The sequence below is a fragment of the Bidens hawaiensis genome, unplaced genomic scaffold (assembly GCF_021521415.1).
Source record: "Bidens hawaiensis isolate Kalapana, Puna unplaced genomic scaffold, B.hawaiensis_p1.1 tig00006968_1, whole genome shotgun sequence".
Classification (NCBI taxonomy): domain Eukaryota; kingdom Viridiplantae; phylum Streptophyta; class Magnoliopsida; order Asterales; family Asteraceae; genus Bidens; species Bidens hawaiensis.
This window is the reverse complement of record NW_027491478.1, coordinates 1,035,764-1,061,135: the sequence shown is the minus strand read 5'-3', so window position 1 is coordinate 1,061,135 and position 25,372 is coordinate 1,035,764. Positions and strand designations below refer to the sequence as shown.

At 37.1% G+C, this 25,372-nt stretch overlaps 1 protein-coding gene across 1 annotated transcript; it reads left to right on the top strand.

Annotated features, from left to right (window-relative positions):
* The first annotated feature begins 331 nt into the window (after positions 1-331).
* LOC143634056 (putative carboxylesterase 18) lies at positions 332-2,456 on the top strand. The gene is made up of 2 exons (XM_077102236.1): positions 332-1,004; positions 1,979-2,456. The coding sequence occupies exons 1-2, from the start codon at positions 345-347 to the stop codon at positions 2,399-2,401; spliced, it is 1,083 nt and encodes a 360-aa protein (XP_076958351.1). The 5' UTR covers positions 332-344; the 3' UTR covers positions 2,402-2,456.
* Positions 2,457-25,372: the final 22,916 nt, after the last annotated feature.

Genomic DNA, 25,372 nt, shown 5'->3' with positions numbered 1-25,372 from the left:
GATAACATTAAAGACAGAGAAGGATACGAGAATAATGAATGAAACAAACAAATGTATTTTTTTTTTTGAACGGTAGCAAACAAATGTATTTGATTTAAAAAATTCAATCTCCTTGGCTTTTTTTGAATCATGAGTAAAAGTGTTAATAATAAAGCCAACTTTTGTGTCCATTTAAGTTTTAACCATCTAAAAAAAATCAGAATTAAATTGAACAAAAATAGAAAATCAATAAAGATATTCAAAAACATTAATCACCAAACAACCACAACTTTGTTGGCTTCATAACTCACAACAACTAATACACTCAAAAAAAAAATCAAAATTCAAAAATTATAATAATAATAATGAATTCTTATAAATCATACCTTCGTTTCACTTCACTTTGCATGCCAATGGAGACCACCACCACAAAACCACCGTCACCGGCGTTAGCCTTACCATGGAAAACCCGCATTCTCCTCTCCATCATCACCACCGGCAGCGACGCCGCCTGCCGTAAAAACGGCACCGTCAACCGCCGCCTCCTAAACCTGGTCGACTTCCGCGTCCCAGCATCCTCCAAACCCATCAACGGCGTGGTGTCACACGACGTCGTTGTGGACCAGGCACGTAAACTCTGGTTCAGAGTTTACGTGCCTGTGCAACCGACACAACAACACGCCGGCTGTGAAGACCTGCCGGTGCTCGTGTTCTTCCACGGCGGCGGGTTTCTTTTCCTCGCGCCCGACGTGGTGGCGTACGACGCCGTGTGCCGTCGGTTCGCGAGGAAACTGCCGGCGGTTGTTGTGTCGGTGGATTACAGGCTTGCGCCGGAGCATAGGTATCCGGCGCAGCATGAGGATTGCTTTGATGTGTTAAGGTTTTTGGACGAGGAAAAAAATAATATAGGGTTACCGGCGAATGCGAATTTGATGAGGTGTTTTCTCGCCGGAGATAGTGCGGGTGGAAACCTAGCTCATCATGTTACTCGGAGAGCTTGTGAATTCAATTTCCGACGAATCAAGGTATAGGATCGATTGCTTTAGCTAACCTAATAATTTCGGATTCGAAATATCGAATGTGGTACATTAATCGGGTATGATTTGGTTTAGGGGTGTGTACGGTACGGTTTGACTTGGTTTTGGGTTAAAACTGAAACTTAGGTTTTTGAATTTTTTGAAAACAATTCGGTTTCAGGTTTTTCGGTTTTTATTGATAACTAGATGATTATTATACATTTCGAATATTTGAGTTATATTTTTATTAGGATCGATTGCTTTAATTAACCTAATAATTTCGTATTCGAAATCTCAAATATGGTACTTTAATCGGGTTTGATTTGATTTAGGGCTAAAACCAAATTAAAATCATAAACTTCCGTTTTTGAATTTTTGAAAAAGGGATGGGTTTCGAATTTTTGGTTATTGTTAATTCTATTAAGTTTGTCGGTTTTTAGTTAGATAGGAAACAAAACCGAACTGTAAATTTAGTTTTTACAAAAACGTAATATAAACTACTGGTTTATGTATCGGTTTTTCCAGTTTCATACACACCCCTACATTTTCGTTGAATATTCTCCTATTGCACTGTCAGTTCATCAGTTTCAATAAGTTTCACTGTTCAATTTTAGGTTTTTCTGTTTGGTTTTTCGGTTTTTATTGATATCTAATTAATTATCATACATTTGGGTTAACATATTTGAGTTACATATTTATTAAATTATTATAACTTACTTACAATAAAAAAAAGTACTCGCTAAATTTGGTTTGGTTTAGTGTTTTCGGTTTTTATTACATGCAAAACAAAACTAAATTGTAAGTTCGGTTTTTTCACAAAAAGGTAAAACCAGACAGTCAGTTTGTGTTTCAGTTCGGTTTTCTCAGTTTGACTTTTTCGGTTTCATGCACACCCTAATTTCATTTAATATTTTCCTAAATTGCACCATCAATTCACCAATTTCATCATTTGTCCTTCCAATTCTGATCTGATTCAACTCCAGGTAATCGGAGTAGTCGCAATTCAACCATTCTTTGGCGGAGAAACCCGGGTGGACTCTGAGACCCGGCTCGAAGGAACCCCCATTGTTTCCGTAAAGCGAACAGACTGGGCGTGGAAGGCGTTTCTTCCACACGGCGAAGAGTTCAACCGAGACCATCCCATCATCAACGTGAGCGGCCCAAATGCGGTCGACATTTCAAAAATCCCATTTCCCGCGACAATGGTGGTCGTGGCGGGGTTTGACGCTTTACACGACTGGCAAAAACGGTACTACGAGTGGTTAAAGAACTCGGGTAAAGAAGTGTACTTGTACGAGTACCCGACGATGTGCCACGCGTTCTATATCTTCCCCGAGTTGCCCGAGTCGCGGCAGCTTATTGATCAGGTTAAAGAGTTTGTTCGCAAGGTGTCAAGCAACGTTTGAATCGTGTAATAAAAGATGTACCAAACATATCTAATATGGTACAATTTGTTGGTTATGGACTATAGTTCAAATGAATCTATGTGAATGTGATGTTTAACCTACTAGTTCTAAAAATGGGTTGACGTCATAAGTTCTAATTATATGGAGTAATATACTATTATTTTTTATTATTTTTGGAGGAAATAATATAGAAAGTTGGTTATCAGTATTGTGTTCACAATAAATGTTTGCAAGCTGTAAGTTGCTACATGTTGATTTTCAACTAGAGTTATCATTATTAAGACTTTAGAATATTAATTGTTAGGTGAGCTATGTATGAATAGTTCACAATAAATGTTTGCAAGCTGTAAGTTGCTACATGTTGATTTTCAACTAGAGTTATCTTTATTAAGACTTTAGAATATTAATTGTTAGGTGAGCTATGTATGAATAGTTAGGTGTGACAATCGTACTTGGCTAGTGGCTTGATTTATTAGCATGTGTTGTGGGCTAACTAGTATATGCTAGTTAAAGTGTTACGAGTTTTGATCAAACACAAATTAAATTAGCTTGTTAAATGTGAGAATCAAGTATAATAATTATATATACAAGTAGAGTAATTATATAATTACTCTATGATAATTACTCTATATAATTACTCTACTTGATTAGCATGTTTAGCACGCTAATTTCATTTGTACATTAACATTTCTGAAGTGTCACATATTCACATATGTAAAAGGGGTTTTCAGCTAGCTAGTTGTAATAGTGAAGAAAATAAGCAAACAAAACAAAATTTTGATTAATTGTAGAGGGTGGGCCCCACAATTATTCCACCATTGTTACCACGTTACTTCCCCTTCGAAATGCCTCTCTCTTAACGTCGTGGCGTGATGTGGCCTGCGTTAATGTGCGGGTGTGGCTTCAAAAACGATATTACTCTGGCAACATACAATCTTTAAGTTGCTTGGTTAAAATGTATGAACTTTTGAAGTATCCCATTTTTATTTGTGTTAAAAACACATATCATTTATATAAACATGAGAAATAAGTTGTAAATTGGTCGCAATTAAACTTAAAACTTGTGATAAATGGATTGATGAGTTATGGTAAATTCAAAAACATGATTATTTTTATGTTAGTAGTTACTACTACATAAGATAAAATCTGGGCATGTCAGCTATTATATAAAAATTGTAACAAAATTCCGAATAAACCTTATAGTACTAGTTTTACACATACACTCTTGTTTTTATGAATAAGGGTAGCGTGATTAGTGATTTTGTGTTAAAAACATAATCTAGGGATTTCTTGGGTTGATAGTTTTGTGTGGCGTGTGTAACTGAGGGTTGTTTTAGACAAAAATCTGCTAAGGATAATGTATCCAAATCTGTTATGTGAGGTTTAGTGCTAAAACTGTAATAGTGATTATATGAACGAAATACAGATGAGCACAGCGATTTGTTGCGAGGAAAAACCCTTTGATCTTGTTCAGATCAAAAGAAAAAACCCGGGTGATGACAACTCGTCGATCACCAATTTATTAATATCAAAAAAGGTTACAATGGTTTGGAGATTATGATCGATGTTACAAAGTAAGCTAGTGAGTAGAGTTATTGATTCTGCTCTAGTGTGTGTGAGAGTACAAGTGTTTTCTAATCGATCATATATCGATGTTTTATATAGAAAATACAAATAACAACTATTCCTATTTATCCGCCACTATTCCACTACTCTTCCAACGTTCATTGACCACGCGCTGGTAGCTTCCAGTAGCGAGATTTAAGGTGGACCAAGTCACAAAGCCATTACCTTTGTTGAAAAATAACCTACATACGTGTAACAATTGTTAATAATATTAACCTCCGAGAATCCTTAATCTTTGACATGGTTCTGGAGCTCTTCAGGAGGATAACTGATCCAGACATATCTTCAAGGATAATATATCCTCAGCAGAGAAAATATCAGTCCTAACAATTACCCCCAAAATGACGGGTGTTAGTGGAACACAACTGTCATTTTGAATTTTGAATCTCCTGCGAAAACTGGATGATGGGACGGTTTGCCAGAAATATTTACCATTTGGCCCCTGAGATAATCATAACCGCCTATATATGCCGCCCTATATCTCTCTTATAATCACATATCCAAGCGACGCATCAGGTATCCATCTCTCCTTCTTGATTTTCTTTGTCTTTGTAATAATGTCTACTGTTTCGTCTTCTTCTTCCCCTTCACACCATTCTGATCAAGCGTCTGACGAGTCTGAGATGCGTCCACAAAACTTGATAGCAAACCCTTCTATTGAAATCTGTAAGTTAACAGACCCCGAAATAGACGAGCTTCGTGCACTGTTTCCGTCGGAAGCGGAGTTCCGTCCATACGATGCCGGAATTCGATGCGACGCCTATTCTCAGATCTGGGTTTGTATGTCGGCTTGTCCTTTCTTGATCGGTTACCGCTATCCATTCCATGTCTTTACCCAAAGCTTTTTTGATTCCACGGGCATATCCAATATTTAGGCTATGCCTATGGTGTGGCGAGTTCTCAGCACTATAGAAAGAATCATCGAAGAGCAAAAGATAGACTTTGGTCTTCCAGAGCTTTCACATCTGTACACACTCACTACCCACGGTCCGGCTCGATTAATCTTAAAGTCCAAACCCGACAACCCCATCCGATTTTGAAAGTCACTTTAAATGATTCCTTCTGGAGGAATCAGTTTTTCTTCGTAAAGCGTGACTCCATACGCGGAGGGATATATCTTCCTTCAAAATGGTCCCGAAAGGGTAGGATCTTAGGTCTTTAATAGCAGTAGGATCCTTGATTGTTAGCCTTAACCTTGATTCTTCTTTTTATTTTCAGTTGACAACTTTGCTTCTTTGGGTAAGTTACCTGGTACAGAGGAGAAAACAAAACGGTTCCTTGCACTAGATACCGAGGTTAGAACCTTTCAAGCCCGTTTTGTCAAAGCTTTCTGTGAAATCTCCTCGGGTTCCAGTATATCAAGTAAGTTTATTACGATAATCTTATAGTAAATAAAATTAGATAGAATACATATCTATCGGCTTATCTTTTGTAGGCGCCAAGAAATCGCAGAAATCAGCTAGCAAGTTTTCCTTAGAAGACATCGATTGTATGGTCACCTCCCCGGACATCAAGAAAGAAGCTTCGAAGGCAGCAACCAGCTCCGAGCCCAAGACTGCAACGACCAGAGCTAAGTCCGCTGCTTCTAAAAGAAAAAGGTCCTCCGATCCCAAAACCCACTATGACACAATCCTCTCTGTACGTATCCTGGATCCTGACATTTTGAACTTAAGGATCCAATATCCTTCTAACCCTAATTACATGGTTGATTATAGTCTATGAATGCCTTCAAAGAGCACTATGAAAAGATTATCAGCCAGATGAGTGAGAAGCTGTTTGGGCTAGGGAAAGCCGTGGTTGCCAAAGATAAAGCCATGATCCAACTTTCCAAGGACAAAAAGCAGTTGGAGGATCAACTATCCTTAGTAGAAACCCAGCACCAAGAGGCAGTGAAACAAGCTACAGACAAGGCTAAGATGTGGGCCGCTAGGTCGGTGTTTCAAGCATGGATTAAGATGGCGAAGGAGGCCGGTGATCCTGCTTTCGATAAGACGACATGGGATGTGAAAAAGTGAAAAACTGCCCTGGAGGCTCTTCGTGGCGAAGATGATGGGGAGATGGCTGAGGAAAACGAGGCTGGAACCAGTGGTGTCAAGGAGGTGACTGAAGCCGGTGAAGGAGAAGGTGCTGTAAAACGGTGAAGATGCAGTTTAAGTGGGCGATGAAGGATATAAAAGACAAGGCCCGAGCCCACTTTTATTGTTTATGTTGATGTTTTTAAGGATATTTGGTTTGTAATAAACAATAGTAAGTAGGGTTTAAGGATCACTGATCCTCAAGACAATTTTCAGGGGTACCGAAGGTGGATGGATGCTCTGTTTGTGGGGATGAAGCCTTTGGTGCCTCTGACGCTTATTTTCCTGCACTTAAGAACAATTAGTAACACCTGTTTAACCCGGCTGGATGGTCCATCTTTTGAATGGTGAAATCCGGGTTAAAGATTTTGGTAAGTCCAGATGACTTATGCTTAATAATATAAAACTTTTAACTATCTGCTTGTTATTCGTTATTTTGAAAGTTTGTTTAATATAGCTTTAGCTTTATTGAAAGTTTTGAGAAATAATCTTGAGTAAAAGATTTTAGGATAAAATATCCTTACGAAAAATATTTAAGATAGACTATTCTTAAAGAACAAGTTGTAGGATAGAGTATCTTTAAAATTTGATAAGAGTTTTTATAATAGAATATCCTTAAAGAGATAACCCCTAAATGTTTAAAAGTTATTGCAACTAAAAGAATGTAAATTCATTAATAGAAACCATACCAGAAGGTCTAGGTAGACCTAAGTTACCATAAGTATAGAACCTTCAATGATCCTTAAAGAAGTAACCTTAGGATTTTGAATCCATAGGACTTTGTCTTCATGATGAACTTAGAAAATCTGTTGCAGATAACTTATAACGTTTACTGGGATCAAACCCATTAAGCTGGGAATAAGCCCAAATAATAAACAAGGGACAAGCACGTGCAATTGGGGACAAGCCCGTGTAACTAGGGACAAGCCCAAAACTGGGGACAAGCCCGTGTAACTGGGGACAAGCCCAAATACGGATGTTAACTGGGGACTAGCCCAAACTAGGATTTAGCCCAAACCTGATATAACGTGAAAACGTTATAAACCGGTGGTATGGTACGTCTACCATAAATCGTAGGATCCTCCATATAGCCGAAGACAACGAAATTGTCAGCCACTAAGCGTGTACCGCTACCCCGTACTATACGTTGGATAGCGTACGCTACAAACGAGAGTGTAGAAACTCTAATTCATAAGAAAGGTGAAAACCTTTAAACCTTAGGGGATATGACCATCGGGGGTCATACACAATCGTGGGCAAGGCCAAGGGAAATAGTGAAGTACATTAAATGTAAAGGAGAGGTGATCAACCTCTTGATTATTACACATCTTACTAATATCCTGCATTGTTATTTAAAACTTGGAAGAAACAAATTGTTAAGAATATAATATTCTTAATTTACAAAATAAGAAATTGAAAAAGGATAAAGGATAGGATAGATTTTACCAATTTTGAGGATCCTTGATCCTTTAAGGATGATAGATCCTCACAGGATACTTGATCCTGATCAGAACAAGTACTTCTTGAGGTGGATAGCATTCCATGCTCTCGGTAACCTGTTGCCTTCCATAGTGAGCAAATGATATACCCCCTTTCCTGCCTCCGACTCAATTAGATAAGGACCTTCCCATTTGGGTGCTAACTTCCCATCAGCCGGATTGGTCGTGTTTTGGAAGGCTTTCCTCAAAACTAAATCTCCTTCTTGAAATCTTCTTATCCTTATATTTTTTTTATATGTCCTAGCTACCCTTTGTTGATAGGCTGCCATTCTGATCTTGGCTAGGTCTCTAAGTTCTTCAAAAGTATCTAAGTCTTCAAGAAGGATTTCTGTTAGTGAACGGTTTTGCGTCTAGAGTCTTTGTAATTATCTTTAATGTTTATTTAATATTTAAATGTAATATTTAATGTTTATTTAGACTAATTCGTTATGTTTGAGTCTAGTTCGCTAGGAATGTTAGCGAACTAGGACTTTATATTGTATTCCCTCCTGATTCGTTAGGGGATGTTAACGAATCAGGGGGTGGTTCGTTAAGTTAATTTATTTAACGAAGGGGATGCTGGTTCGCTAGGGGATGTTAGCGAACCAGATCGTCTTCTATAAATAGTGAACCACTGTTCACTTGTATAGGGGGAAGTTTTGAGAGAATTAATATTATTTAGAAAAATTTAAAGTATTCTCTCTCTCTCTCTCAAGCTTCACAATAAACATACTGATAATATATACTACATACTAATAGCAATCAAACTAACGTATTAGAGAGTTAGATCCGGATAATTAATATTAACATATAGATCTGGATTAGATCTAAGTTCTTATATATATTGATTAGAACGATTATAAACGGGATCAAACAAGTGGTATCAGAGCTTTCGGGGCTCAATTCGCTTGGTTTGATTGTTATTGTTATAGTTTTTGTGTTTATTTTCTGTTTGGATTGAGTTTGAATCAATTTGAGTTGATTTGGATTGAATCTGGATGGATTAGAGTGAATCTGGTTTAGTTAAGGTATTATTGATGTTCAATTGAGTGGAATTGGATTGTGGATTGGATTTGTGATGTTTATTGTGTTTCGGTTTGAGTCCGTAAACAGGGGATTAGTTTTGATTGAAATTGGTTCGTGTATTGTGATAATCGGTTACGAGATGTGTTGAGTTGAATTCGCGTTGTGATTACGAAGATTTTGGTATATTATTTGTTAAGTTTGGTTAAGAATTGAGTGAGTATTACGAATCTGGAATTGATTAGTTTCTGGGTTTGATCTTCATATTTCTGGAAAATTGTTCTTGAATGTTTGAAGATTTGAAGATGAATGCGATTCGTTATAAAGTTTCAAGCGATTCGCTATGTCTTTAATTTGATTCGCTATCAGTTCTTGCCATTCGCTAATTAGTTCGCTAACTGATTCGTGTGAGTTAATCAATTCGTGTTATCTAGTTCGTTAACTACATAACTGATTCGTTTGACACGTGTTTGTCTTGGAATTTGTGCCATAACAACTTTTTGCCACATGGCAGAAAGGAATCAAGTTTGTTACAAACGGTTGTAACAACCTGATTCGTTATAGTATAATTCGCTATAGTGTTGATTCGCTATCAACTATAGCTGATTCGTTATCTTAATTCGCTAAGAACTCCTTAGTAATTCGCTAAGTTGACTTGGTCAATTCGTGTGATCAATTCGTTAAGTTGACTTGGTCAATTCGTGTGGTCAATTCGTTAAGTTGACTTGTGATTCGTTAAACCTTCATCACATTCGTTATCTATTTCGCCATTTGGGTGATTCGTTAACTTTATTTGTGATTCGCTAAGTTGACTTTTGATTCGCTAACACACTCACCTTATTCGTTAAGTTTTGATTCGTTAAGGATTGATTCGCTACAACTGTTCACAGTTCGCTAAACATTGTTCATTGATTCGTTAAACACAGAGTGTAGTTCGCTATAACTGTACACTTGTTTATTTTCAATTATGGCTGGTATGTATGCATTGGCGTCTCAGAACATGTTGATGCAACAAATGTTACAACTCGATACCGAGATAGGTTCACATTCTAAATGTCCAAGATTGATGAAGTTCAGTGACTTTGCCAAATGGGAACCTCGGTTTCGTGCACATTTGGGATCTGTTCATCCTGACTGCTCATATTGTCTTGATGAGGTTTATGTCGCACCAATGATTGGTGATGATACTATTGGGTATACTCCTAAAGCTGTCTCTCAATACTCACAAGAAGAGAAGAAATCTTTAGAAATCGAGATAAAAGCATATTCTACTTTGACTATGGCTTTACCAGAGAATATTTTTCATCAAGTTGGAAGTATCAAGAGATGTGCATCTTTGTTTCAACATCTGCGGATGAGAAGCATGGGAAACACAGCTGAGAGTAAGAAAGTGATGCTCAAGTTTCAATTTCGAAACTTTAATTTATTGAAAGGAGAAACAGTTGAAGAGATGACTACAAGATTTAGTCACTTAATTGCTGAAATGGATAAAATGAAAATGGAAATTTCTGAAAGAGATAAAATTGACACTATCAAGAGTGTGCTTCCTAGTTCCTATTCAACATTTCTCATGGTTTTGAAAGAGAATGATTATTTTCTGAATGAAGATTTGACAGCACTTGAATTTCTACAAAAGATCAAAGCTAGAGAATATGATCTTAAGTGTCAAAAATCTTCCAAAGAAAATCAAGATCCAGCTTTCTATGGTGGAAGTATGTCTCTGAGTTCAACAATCTCACATATCATTGCTTTTCTTACTCATGCTGCAAGTGAAAAAGAATCTGCTATATTTAATGATCCAAAAGTTTGTTTCTACTCTGCTGGTAATTCAGGTGGTTCTGGAAGTTCTACTAGTACCAATCCATTTGCTACACCACCAGTGTGAATATGAAGGAAGCTGAGCAAAACTTTGCTTTTCTGACGGCATTTATGTCCTCATATGAAAACTTGGTGAGTAGTAAAATTGCCACAAGTGAGTTAACTAATGAGGATTATGATCAGATAGATCCGGATGATCTAGAGATCATGGATTTGAAATGGAATATGGCCATGTTCGTTCGTAAAGTTAAAAGATTCATGCAAAGAACTAGAAAAGATCTTCCAGCATTAAACTAAAAGTTGGGGTTTGACAAATTAAAGGTGAAGTCTTATAATTGTCAAGAATTCGGACATTTTGCGAAGGAATGTGACAAACCAAGAAAAGAATACACTGGACCTCGTGGTCAAAGTCAAAATGTTTCTTCACCACGGGGAAGTGATGCTGAAAAGAAACCATCTTCTTCAACAACACAAGTAATGTTAGCAGACGGGACTGATTGGTCACAACGGCTACTATGCAATGATGTTCAAGCAAATTTAGCTATGTTTGGGTTACATGAAGATTGTCAAGATGTTACTGCTAGTGTGATGTCTTCAGATAATGATTCTGGATCTGATTCTGACGATTCTTGCGACAAGTCTTCTGAATCAATGTTTGCTTGCATGGCTAAGATCAATGAGGTTAGTAATTCTATTTCTTCTACTTCATTTGTTAAAGCATCATGTGTTGACTGTGAATCTAACAACTCTAAGTTAGAAGCTTTGAAAAATCAAAATGTTAATCTTATAAGAGAAATTGCTTCTCTTAAGGACACTTATCGACAATCTCTTGAGTCTCAAATGAAATCTCGAGAAAAGATTGAAGCATTGTCAATAAGTAATCATGATCTCAAAGCCGAGTTATCTGTGAAAATGACCATTAATGACCAAAAGTTTCAGGAAATCTTAAAACATCGTTCTAAGATAACTGAGCTTGAGAATGAGGTTCTTGAGTTGAAGAACAAATTGGGTAAATTTCGAAATTCTTCATTTTTATTGAATGAAATTATTGAAGTTTCTGGAAAACAAAAAAATTCTAAGAAAGGTATTGGTTTTGTTGAAATTCCACCACCTTTTCATAATGATTATAAAATTAATCCTTTTGCAAGAAAAGAAGAGGATTTGATTCAAAAGGAATCTGTGATTTCTGAAAAACCTAAAATGGTTAAACCTGAAATTGTCAAACCCCAAGTTGCTCCTCAAAAATCTCATGTCCAAAGCAAAAAGGTGTTTGTTGAACACAATGACGAGGTCATTATCGAGGATGTGTTTGAACCAGAGATTATACACAAGAATAAGAACATTCCCAGTTCTTATCATATTCTGTGCGAACCTCACGAATTTGAGGAAGCAGTGTATGGTTCACACAAATCTCAAGAGAAAAAGGATAATTCAAAGAAAATGAACTCTCTGAAGGCAAAGAAGTCAGTTAAACCGAAAATTTCTGATGAGGATTTAATGCATTTCATTAATCCTTCTAGTTCTAAGCCATCTGCTGCTAGAGTTTTTAAGTTAAAGGGAATGGACACAATGTTCACTGAAAAAGATATTCCAATTAGTATCATTAAGCCTGAGCTAATTGAGAGTGTTTTTGTCAATGAAACTTCAAAAATTCAAGAACTTGAACGTGTGTATGCTCAAACAAAAACATCAGTTCAATCTGATCCATTGACTAAGGCAAAACAATTTTTAAAACAAGGTCAGAAGATTAACTTTGTTAAGTCAACTGGAACAGATACACTAAAAAGCTTTTCGAACAGTTCTAATTTAGATTTTTATTTAAAGAAGAAATCTGAATTATCTGATGAGTTTGCTAAGAGCATGACTAAAAATGTGAGTCATCATCAACCATCTATTCCAATTTCTTCTAAACATCACCATGTGGACATGCGAACGTGTTTTTTATGCGGTCAACACGGTCATGTTGTGAAGAATTGTAATCAACAGAACATTCAAAATCTTCATCCTTTTATCAAGGACAAATCTAAACCAATTCCAGTGGTTAAGGAGATTCTGAAAAGATCTGTGTCATATGCTGATGATACTCATATTCTGTTCTCTGATGTGAATCCTCGGAAGGTATTTCATATCAATGAGACACATGGTCAAGTGAAACCAAAATTCATTCCAACTGAACCTATATGTCAAAACAGGAATTTAAACATTGTTCAGGCAGCTTATTTAAGACGAAAGTCTAAGAAGCCGGTAACTTATTCACAAGTGGCTGAACAACAATTGAAAACTGTTAAAGTTAATGATCAAAGAGAAAACCAAAAGGTGCCCAAGACTGAGGCCTGGGCTGCCTTTTTGAACTAATCACTTTTGTTTATGTGTAGGGTTCATCCAAGACCATTTCTGGTGAAAACTGGATCATGGATAGCGGATGTTCTCGTCATATCACTGGAAATCTCAACCTATTAACCAACGTAAGAAATATTCAAGGGGGTTATGTAGCGTTTGCTGGGAATTCTGGGGGCATGATCACACAAGAGGGTGATGTTTCAAATGGTCATATTACATTTGAAAAAGTAAATTATTGTGACAAGGTTGATCGTAACTTATTGAGTGTATCGCATATATGTGATAAAAAGTACACTACAATGTTTACTGACAAAGAGTGTCTTATCTTGAAACCGGGTTTTATTATTCCCGAGGACATGGTTGTCATGCGATCACCACGATCAAATGATATTTATGTCTTAAACATGAGTTCTAAGATATCAACATCGATCGAAACATGTTTTGTCTCGAAAGCAACCGAGAAAGACTCGATTCTATGGCATCGAAGAATGGGTCACATTCATGTTAGAAAGATGAATTATTTAATGGCAAATAATTTAGTTGAGGGTGTTTCGTTAAAGAACTTTATGTTATCTGATCACTATGTTGCATGCAAGAAGGGCAAACAGAAGAAGAAGACACATCCTTCTAAGTTATTGAATTCCATTAATACTCCTCTTGAACGACTTCATATGGATTTGTTTGGTCCAGTGAATCGTGCGAGTATTTCTGGAGACTGGTATTATCTGGTAGTGACAGATGATTATTCAAGATATTCATGGGTGTTATTTATGAGTTCAAAAGATCAAACACCTGTTTTGGTACAAAACCTTATTACTAAGATAGAATCACTGTACAAACAAAAGGTGAGGAGAATCCGAAGTGATAATGGTACTGAATTCAAAAACACTATTTTGGATTTCTTTTGTATTCAAAAGGGAATTTACCGAGAATATAGTGCACCTTATGTACCACAACAAAACGGTGTTGCTGAAAGGAAAAATAAAACTCTGATTGAAGCTGCACGTACAATGCTTGCTGATTCAAAGCTTCCTATTCAATTTTGGAATGAAGTAGTGAACACAGCTTGTTATACACTTAATCGGGTTCTAACAGTAAAGCGACTCAAGAAGACAAGCTATGAAATATTAAATAACAGAAAACCTAATTTAAAGTACCTGGAACCATTTGGGTGTCCGTGTACAATGTTGAAGAAGGAATCGGGTAAATTTGATGAAAAGGCTATTGAAGGATATTTCTTGGGGTATGCGTCTCCAAAGAAAAGAGTATTTAATTTTACGTCTGGCTGTGTTGAAGAATGGTACCATGTGGACTGTCAAAAGTACACAACTCCACCTCAAGGGAAAGGCCCAGACTGGATGTTTGACTATGATAGTTTATTTAACTCTTTTACTCCTTCGACTGATCACATCGATGAAGATCTGGTTAGAGCATACTTTAAAGAACATTTGAACATTCCAAGCTCTTCAAGTTCTAATGCAATTGAAGTTCAACTTGATCCTACAACTGAAGAATCTCAAGTTGTTCCTCCAATTTTTCTTGACAGTGCTTCTACTTCTTCCGATGATGATCAAGCTGAGATTCAAGTTATTGATCTTGATAGTGATAATGCTTCATCTCCCGAATTGGGTGAACATTACACTAATTTATTTGATAATGTTGTTGTTCCTGAAAATCCTACTCTTCGGATTCATGGATATCATCCACAGGACAATATCATTGGAGAACTTGATGTGGGCGTTCGTACACGTAATCAAGTTGCTTCGTCAAGCGACAATAACGTATTGTGTGCTTACACTAATTTACAATCTTCGGGAATTGTGAATATTGCTAAATTTAATTGCTTTCTATCTCAAGTTGAGCCAACAACAGCTCGTAAGGCACTTGAAGATCCTTCTTGGGTAGAAGCTATGCAAGAGGAATTACAGCAGTTTGCACGATTGGGTGTTTGGGATTTAATAGACAAGCCTGCTAGAGTCAAGAAAGCTATTCCGACTAAGTGGGTATTTAAATGTAAAAAGGACGATCGAGGGGTGATTGTCAGAAACAAAGCACGTTTAGTGGTGCAAGGTTTTCATCAGCAAGAGGGTATTGATTATACTGAGGTATATGCTCCAGTTGCTAGATTAGAGTCGATTCGAATCTTCCTGGCTTATGCTGCTTACAAGAGTATCAAGGTTTATCAAATGGATGTTAAAAGTGCTTTTCTCAATGGTGAATTACATGAGGAAGTGTTTGTTCAACAACCACCTGGTTTTGAAGATCCTGATTATCCAGACCGTGTTTACCGTTTAAACAAGGCCCTGTATGGTCTACATCAAGCCCCGAGAGCTTGGTATGGCACGCTCGCCGACCATCTGACTGATAATAGATTCAAACGAGGAACTGTTGACTGCACTTTATTTCATAAAATTGTTGGTGATGATCTTCTTCTAGTCCAGATTTATGTTGATGATATTATATTTGGGTCTACAAACGACACTTTATGTAAGGAGTTCGAGAAGTCCATGCAAACAAAGTTCGAAATGAGCTCGATGAGAGAGATGAATTTCTTTTTAGGGCTGCAGGTTCATCAGTCTGATAAGGGAATCTTCATTCATCAGACTAAATATGTAAACGACGTCTTGAGCCGATTCAAGATAACTGCCGGAAAAATCCCTTCAACTCCTCTTCCAGTGGGTCACAATTTATCACCGGATGAATTGGAGGATACCATTGATTCGACCCTTTATCGTGCTATGATTGGTTCTCTAATGTATTTAACTGCTTCTCGACCCGACATAATGTTTGCTGTTTGTGTGTGTGCTAGGTACCAAGCTAGTCCCCGAGTGACTCACCTGGCAGCAGTCAAGCGTATTTTGCAATATCTACGGGGAAATCCTGACATCGGGTTATGGTACCCCAAAGATAATACTTTTGATTTTACCGCCTACTCAGACTCAGATTATGGAGGATGCAAGATCAACTTCAAATCAACGACTGCAGGATGTCAATTCTTAGGAAACCGGCTTGTTTCCTGGCAGTGTAAGAAGCAGACAACGGTCTCTACTTCAACCGCCGAAGCTGAATATGTTGCAGCCTCGAGTTGCTGTTCCCAGGTTCTGTGGATACAACAACATCTTCGCGACTACGGTTTGAAGTTTCTTACTACTCCCATCTTGATTTTATAATTCTGCTGCTATAAGTATCACCAAAAATCTCGTACAACATTCTAAGACGAAACATATCGAGATTCGATATCATTTTATACGGGATTGTTATGAAAAGAAATTAATTGATCTTGAGAAAGTACACACAGATTTTCAAAAAGCCGATCTATTTACCAAAGCGTTCGATAAAACGCGTTTTACTTTTTTGCTTGGTTTAAATGGATTGAAGACCCTTGCTGAGATCCTAAAATTAGGATAATTATCTTTTAATTGCTTTATAGATTTAGTCTTATTTTATGTTTTAGGTTTTAGGGGGAGAAATCTAGAAAATACAAAAAGAATGTGTTTTCGTTTGTATAGATAAAATCCAAAAACATTAAAAATTAAGGAAAAATTCAAAAATATTGTGATTTCTGTTCTTTAATTGTCTTTTCCTTTAAAATTTAGAAAAATCAAAAACATTTTAAAATTTTGAAAATACAAAAAGATTGTGAAGTTTATTTTGTTTATAAGAAAATTGAAAAAGACAAAAATATTGTGTTTTTAAAGTTTGTACAGAGAAAACCAAAAAGATTTTTAGATTATTTTCTCGCTGAAAATTACGTCGGTTATTTAAGTTTGTGAAGGATGCTTGCATGTCTTGGTCCTATGATTCACTTGTGAATTGAAGGTTAGCCATTTATTTATTAACTTAAGTTAACTGGGGCGATTAAATTTATCTTTATTTTGTTTTTATGCTCCTCAAATTTTGAGTTTTTGAAGCAAAAAGAGAAAATGATAGTACATTGATTATTTTGACCTCAAGTTCAGCAAAAAGTAAGCTTAAAAGACTGCGTGCTTAATTGCATTAGTGCATTGGTAGGTCTTAAAACAACCCAGTAGAGTAAAGTATGTGATATAAACATAAAGAAACGCCAAATTGAAAGGGGTGTTAGTCTCTAGCAAAAGTCTTGGTGAGGATGGCAGAAATGTAATAACCAATCATACTCAAGCCTTATATTTGTTGATCACCCAAAAATCAAATAAAGCAAATAACAAGCGTTAAGATTCTGGACACTGTGAGTCTTTATGCGGCTTAACCATCTGGGTATTCATATGCATGAATATTTCACTCGCTTTCTAGAGGAAACCCAAAGTCATTAAACTTGATCACCGCTGTACCTCGTACAATTTAAATTACTGACTTGATCAAAATCCGCTGTTAGTCATACAATTGTTCCTCCCTTGCGTGCGTCTTAATACCATTAAGAAACGGACCCCAGGGGATACAATGTATGTAAGCCGACAGATGGACTCGTGCATACTCATTCACAGTAAAGGAAACTTGATGCATTGCTCAAAATTTCTACAATTGGTATCAAAATTTTGATCAACAATATAATTGTTTAAGTCAAGTTGGGGTGATTTGGCAAAAATCAAATTAAGCTTGAACTGAGATTAGAGGCTGATAATTTCTGATATTCTATGCTCTAATTGAACTATTTAATCATATCACAAAAATACTTGAATGTGTGTTATTAGATTTATGTGGACAACAATACCAATGACCGACTTATCGCCAGTCATAATATCGCTGAAATATAAAACTGTGATGGAAGGGCAATTTGGTCAATATGATTCTCTGTTCAAACTCAACAAAATTACAAAAATATGTACTGCTTTTTGATAAAATCATTGAAAAATACAAAAAGATTGTCTATTTTAAAGGATTGGATATTCTTCTGTAAATACATTCTTTAATTTTTTAAAATTTTTACAAAATTCCAAAAATATTTTCGTCTTCTTTATACTATATACTCAAATAAATTTTTTTAAGTTAAGTTTCGGTAATCTGAAACAATTTTAACGTATTAGGTTGTCGGGATATAAGGGTTTCTCGATAATTTAACTTATTGATTTTATTTAATTCTTTAATTTATTCATTTAATTAATTTCATTTAAAATTAAATAAAAGAGTTTAATATTAAATTAAAGGGTTTAATTCGCTAAACTCCCATTCGTTAATTGTGGATAACGAACTAGGTGATTCCTTAGCGAACTAGCATCTGGTTCGCTAACCTAATTCGCTTCCGCACTCTGTAACGAATCATCCCTTCGTTATACATTTTTAACAAATCATGACACGAATCATGTCTTGATTCGCTATCTTTAATTTAACAAATCACATTGTGATTCGCTAACATAAGGTAACGAATTGAGTTAGCGAATGGGCTAATTCGCTAAATTTAAGTTAAACGAATCGTCTGATTCGTGCAAGTTGTGCCTAGGGTTTCGTGTATCGCTATATAAGACAAGAAAAACGAATAGTATTCCACTGTTCGTCTTCTTTCTTAATCTTTCAGAAACTATTCAAATTCTCTCTGATATTTTCGATCTTTAAGTTTGAACATTTCAAAGATCAATTTGAGTGTCTAAGGTATAAATGTTCTTGGCGATATCATTTTCATCAAAAATGGCAATGAATTAACTGTTGAATTATGTGATTTTAGGGGTTTAAGGGTTTTGAACCTTTGAAACTCGTTTGTGTATAATTTATGTTCTTAAATTGTCTGATTTTGATATAATTATGATCGGAATCACTTTCCGATACCCTTGGTGGACTCTAATCAATATTTGATTATTGTTTGCTGGGTTAATTATTGTTATGTGTTCTTGATATTCACTGTTGGTTCGTTTGATGATTAACACATTTGGGTAATGAGTCTCAATCTCATTCACCTACATTAACGAGTGTGTTTCTGAGCTTAACAAGCTGATTATCGTGATAGTTCAACGATGATTATGGCCGAATTGAATCTGGGTTAAGATGTTGACTATTATTGTTCTTGATAATTTTGACCTTGACTTTGTGAAGTCAAAGAATAAGTCTTAATTTTGACCATTCGTTAGTCTTAGCGAATTGGAACTGTTTCGTGTCCAATTCGTTAAGATTTTACATGAACTAGCTTAGCGTATAAGACGTCACACGAATCAGAGTTTGATTCGTTTAAATTATAACGAACTAGAGCTTAGTTCGTTAAAATTAATTAGTGATTCGCTAAGTCCAGTTCGTTAAGGTATTTACTTGATAGTGAATCGCCTGATTCGTTATCTTTGTATAACGAATCAGTGTGATTGTTAACGAATGACATTTAAAAAAAAAATTTAACTAATTAATTAGTTTACTAAATTTAATATTCAATTAATTTAATTAAAGATTGTAAATCGTCTAATACGAGTACCTAGATTAATTACACATATTTTTTTGGATATATTGTGTGTTATCTATTCTTATGTACGGTTTTTTATTTATACAGTAAATCATGGCTGAAAAAGAACAACCACAGGAACAACCTCGTCAAGAACAACCACAAGGACAACCACCACAACAAGCTCAACAAGTCGAAATGATTCTATTACCGTTCGATAAGAAGCACAACATCTGTGCTTATGTCGATCATGATGTGGCTGATTTAAGGACGTTCGGAGCTATGTTGAATTTCTTACGCCATTCGAATATACATTATGCAATCACTGCTAAACCTAAGGTGTATCTTAGTATAATCAGGCAGTTCTGGAACACGGCAGTATATGTTGAGGAAAGTAATTGGGTTCAAGCTACAATTAATCAGCTTCCGATCACGATTGATGTTGAGGTCATTCGTCGGGTACTTCAATTTGACGATAGTGATGATTACCCGAGTGAATTTGACAGGACGCTGGTTAGGGGGCTATTCACAAGATTAAATTATGGGGGTGATATTCGTCGATCAATGTTGAACAAGAATGGGTTGTGTCCACCTTACAAGTATTTGCTGCATGTCTTGCTTCATTTCTTGAGTGGACGTCGCGGTGGTTTCGATGAATGTAGACTGAGCTTACAATCGGCATTTGTTGCTTTAATCCTGAACAAGCCATTCAACTATTCAGAACTCATCTTTGATCATTTGAAAGAGCAAGTTCAGCAAACTCTACCGTCAAAGAAGTTCTTGATGTATCCACGCTTTCTACAATTAATTATTCAAGATCTGATACCGGATTTGGTGATTGATCGATCGTTGGTGAACAATGTTCTTGATATGGAACATATGAAAGCTGAAACGGTGCATCGGATGTTGATTTATCGAAAGGATAAGCCACAGGACAAAAGGATGATTGGTCATATAATCAATCCAGATTATGTATGTCCTCCTAATGAACGCTGGATCCATGATGATTCGGATTCCGAGCGTGAAGGGGGAGAAGGTGGGAACAATGATGGTGGGGATGATGATGGTAACAATGGTGATGGTGTTAATAGAGCTGGTGAGCGAGCTCTGAAAGAACAAGATGCAGTTGATGATGCCCTAGCTGCTACCATGAAAGTTCAGCTAGAACAAAAACGAAAGGGCAAAGCTGTAGCTACTGATAAACCATCGAAGAAGCCCCGTGTGTCTTCTGGGGCTGGTGTAATTATTGGAACACCACCACCTTGTCAATCAACTACTCAAAGCTCGGCGGTGACGCTAACTACTAGCACTCCGATGCTTACTTTGACCACGACGATGGTGTCACATGAGAGGCTCGGTTTAATTCCTCAAATGGCGTTGACTGAGATACCGAGGCCTCCTGCTGTGCTGTCTACTATCTCTTCAACAACTTCAATGAGACCTCCTCCTCTACCTACAACTACTCTTCCTCCACCTCCGCCTAGTGATGTCTCATTCATGAGAATCACTCAGCCTCAAGGACCTGTTCAACCTGTTCATCCATCTGTATACAACTTACCACCAGGTCGACAAAAGGAAATGCTGCTTAATTTGCTACATTTATATGAAAATCAAATGGCAGCTGACAGACAAACTCAAGAACGACTCATTGAGAATCAATGAAAGATGATGAGTTATATTTCTTTCTGTCAAAAGGAGACCAAGGCGTTACGTACGATTGTTGAGTCTCAGGGGGTGAAATTAAAAGAACAAGATGAGTTAATTTTACAATTAACTTGTAAAGAAGATGCCCTCAAGAAACTCAAAAATGATGATAATGATCCTGATGAGTCTGATGCAGGAGGTGAGCCTAAACAATCGCACGGTTCATCCTCTGGTGCTGGTGTTAGTGGCGCTGATGATTCAAACAAACAGATAATTTCATTTCAAGATCCAACAGCTGCCAAGCCAATAGAAATGATTGAGGCTAACACGGTGATATTTATTGACGAATTGGGGATAGTTAGAAGTATGGTGAACAAAGATGAGATACAGATTGGTGAGTTTGTGGTTAGATCTTTGACAAGGGAGCAGATCTCGATTCTACTTGGGCTAAATGACGATCAGCTGACTGTATTAGAGACTGAGCCCGATGTCGAAGTGATCAATGAGGATGAAATGGAAGTTGATCCGATATTTATGGATACGGATTTTATTTATGAGAACGAGGAGATTGAGATGGAGGATATTACAGCTGAAGAGTACCCGGACTTGTATCAACACGAAAATGTTGATCAAGGTGCTCCGGTATTTCATGAAGACGTAATTAAAGAAACTGAGGATGATTTGGAGAAGATTGTGCAGCGAACGGTTCCTTCACTCAAAGAAGTGACTGATGATGACATTGAAAGATGGTTCAAACGCCAGAAAGTGGGTAAGATCATCAGTGCTTTTCGGTATGTAGATAAAGAAAGAAAGGATACCGCTGCTGCTTGGATTGAGGCAAATCAGATGACTACCTTCAAGACTGTTTCTAAGGTACATGGTGATATTGTCTCCTGGCTCTATGATTCAGACCTTAAGGTATGTATTGTGAAATGGGAAAAGGGTGTCCAATATTACGAGAGGATAATGGATGTTTTAACATTACCGCGTTGGGATGTACGCACCCTCGCGAGACGTCCATTTATCAATCGTGGGGGTAACCGAATGGCTGAGTGGTTCCATCAACACTTACTGTTCGAGGTCTATCACGGCTTCAAGTTCTTCAAGCCGCAGGTCCCAAGACGTAAACGTTCTGATGAGATTGATCCAAGGACCGGCTGGAAGAAACTTGTCTTGAAAGTAAAGCCACCAAAGTCAATGAGAAGGGTTCCTGTGAAGACAATGCCTCAAGATATTCATCTGTCTTTCAACCGTTGGTACTATGACAATCGTACTGGCGAGGCCGTTATTGTTCGTGGTCAAGGACTACAGACTGAGCTCATCAAGATAATCGATCCGATGTGGTTGGTTAATTTATCAGAGACAGACAATTACGTGCTACACAGGAAGCAGATTTTGTTTGAACGCCAAGAAGATTACGACCTGGCTATGCAATTCCAACGTGTTGTTCGTGTATGCCATGAACACGGGATTCATAGTTGCAGAGATTGGCAGACAAAGCGTTTCAAATAAGTTAAAGAGAAAGAGCTCAAGACGAGGGGGTGTCTGTTAGTGCACGGTTTTGCGTCTAGAGTCTTTGTAATTATCTCTAATGTTTATTTAATATTTAAATGTAATACTTAATGTTTATTTAGACTAATTCGTTATGTTTGAGTCTAGTTCGCTAGGAATGTTAGCGAACTAAGACTAGTTCGTTAAGGTTAAGTCTAGTTCGCTAGGAATGTTAGCGAACTAGTACTTTATATTGTATTCCCTCCTGATTCGTTAGGGGATGTTAACGAATCAGGGGGTGGTTCGTTAAGTTAATTTATTTAACGAAGGGGATGCTGGTTCGCTAGGGGATGTTAGCGAACCAGATCGTCTTCTATAAATAGTGAACCACCTTTCACTAGTATCGGGGGAAGTTTTGAGAGAATTAATATTATTTAGAAAAATTTAAAGTATTCTCTCTCTCTCAAGCTTCACAATAAACATACTGATAATATATACTACATACTAATAGCAATCAAACTAACGTATTAGAGAGTTAGATCCGGATAATTAATATTAACATATAGATCTGGATTAGATCTAAGTTATTATATATATTAATTAGAACGATTATAAACGGGATCAAACAATTTCTTCATTGGCCTCAGGATCACGGATGCTTGTTCTAGCTGTAGGGACCACCATTTCTGTAGGAATTACTGCCTCTGAGCCAAACACCAATGAAAAAGGTGTTTGGCCTGTTGCATTCTTGGGTGTTGTCCTGTCGGCCCAAAGAACATAAGGTAGCTCCTCGGCCCACTTTCCCTTCTTGGATCCTAGCTTCTTCTTTAGGTTGTTGATGATGATTTTATTGCTAGACTCCGCTTGACCATTAGCTTGAGGATGCACTGGAGTAGAGGTTACCATCTTGATGCCCCAGCTGTCACAAAAGTTAGTGGTTCTTTTCCCGATAAACTGGGAACCATTGTCACAAATAATTTCCGAATAGATACCAAATCTAGTAATAATATTTCTTTTCATGAAAGATATCACCTCTTTTTCGCATACTTGAACAAAAGCTTCTGCTTCTATCCATTTTGAAAAGTAATCCGTCATTGCAAGCATGAATACTTTTCCTCCTGGTGCCTTAGGTAGTTTGCCTGTAATATCCATACCCCATTTCATGAAATGCCATGAAGAGGATATAGGATACATAGGTTCTGCCGGTTGGTGAAGGATGTTTGCATGTCTTTGACAAACATCACATTTCTTTGAATACTCCATTGCATCCTTCTTCATTTTCGGCCAGAAGTATCCAGTTCTCAATATCCTGGAAAACAGGGCTCTACCTCCGGTGTGATTACCACAATCACCTTCGTGAAAGTCTTTGAGCACCTCTTGAATTTCAGGATCCTCGATGCACCTCAAGTATGGACCTGCAAGAGATTTCCTGTATAGCATATCATCTAATAAAATGTATTGTGATACCTTGAGTTTGAAGTATTTGGGATTCTCAGTGGTTGGAACCTCTCCAGTTTGAATGTACTTCTTGATTGGGAGGATCCATGATCCTTGATTATTCGAGGATAACGGATCCCAGAGTACAATTTCTATGTCATTCGTGATGTCCCCAACTTCTTGTTCTCCTATTGCTGGTGAGAGAACATGAATGATTGGGATCTTCGTGTCTTCTGGGATTTTCAAAGATGAGGCTAAATTTGCTAAAGCATCTGCCCCGGCATTTTCTTCCCTTGGTACCTGTATAATGCTAAACAATTCGAATGATTTTGCTAATTCCTTCACAACATCAGATATTTGATTAGTTTTTCTCCTTTAACAACATATGAGCCATTAAAGTGGTTTAGCAATCAATAATGAATCTATATATACTTGAAGATACCTGATCCTCATGCACTTAGCTAATTTCAAACCTGCGATTAAAGCCTCAGATTCTGCCTCATTATTCGTTGCTTGAAACTCGCGGGCTATAGACTGGGGTAATATGTCCCCCTGTGGCGATTTAAGTAGAATCCCTAATCATGATCCTCTTACATTGGAAGCGCCATCAGTGAAGAGTATCCAAGGATCCTTAGTCTCTTCTAGTTGTTGGACCTCCAAGTCAGCTTCTTTATGCATGTCGCTACTAAAATCATCCACAAAGTCCGCGAGTGCTTGTGACTTGATGGCCGTTCTTGGCCCGTACTGAATATCATATGCACTCAGTTTCACAGCCCATTTGGCCATTCTATCTGATAACTCTGGTTTTCTAAGGACATTCTTAACAGGATAATTAGTTCTCAAAATAATAGTATGAGTCTCAAAGTAATGTCTTAATTTAGTAGAAGCCATAATAAGTGCAAGAATTAATTTTTCTAAATGAGAATACCTGGCTTCTGCGTCTAGAAGACTTTTACTTACTTAATAAACGGGATGTTGTTCACCTTCATGATCCTTCACAAGGACAACACTTACAGCATTTCTTGAAACAGCTAGGTACATATATAAGGATTCTCCATCCACAGGCTTCATCAGAGCTGGAGCTGAGGATAAGTAATCCTTCAAGGCTTTGAGCGCAGCCTCATGCTTTTTCGTCCACTCAAACTTCTTATTCTCTCTAAGAATGTCGTAGAAATCTTTGCACTTCTCGGAGAATCTTGAGATGAACCTGTTGAGAGCGGCTATTCTTCCCGTGAGCAATTGGACATCTTTAGCATTTGCAGGAGACTTCAAGTTGATGATGGCTTCTATCTGCTAGGGGCTTGCTTCTATCCCTCTTTTGGTCACCATATATCCTAGAAACTTTCCAGCTTCAACACAAAAATGGCATTTTGATGGATTCAGTTTCATGTTATATTTGTCGAGGATGTTGAATGCTTCTTCAAGGTCTCTAAGGTGATCCTCGGCTTTTCTTAACTTTACCACCATGTCGTCTATGTATACTTCCATAGTTTTACCCAAATGATCTTTGAACATCATGTTGACCAGTCTTTAGTATGTTGCCCTTGCATTTCTTAGTCCAAATGGCATAGCAATATAATAGTATATGCCGGTAGGAGTCATGAATGTTGTAGCCTCTTTATCAGATGGTTCCATCTAAATTTGTTGAAATCCAGAGGAAGCATCCATAAAGGTAAGCATTTCATGCCCTGCCGTTGCATCC

Excerpts from the sequence above, each read along its gene's own strand:
- LOC143634056 (XM_077102236.1), top strand. The coding sequence starts at position 345 with ATGAATTCTTATAAATCATACCTTCGTTTCACTTCACTTTGCATGCCA. Across the intron at positions 1,005-1,978 it reads TCAATTTCCGACGAATCAAG|GTAATCGGAGTAGTCGCAAT; the intron begins GTATAGGATCGA and ends ATTCAACTCCAG.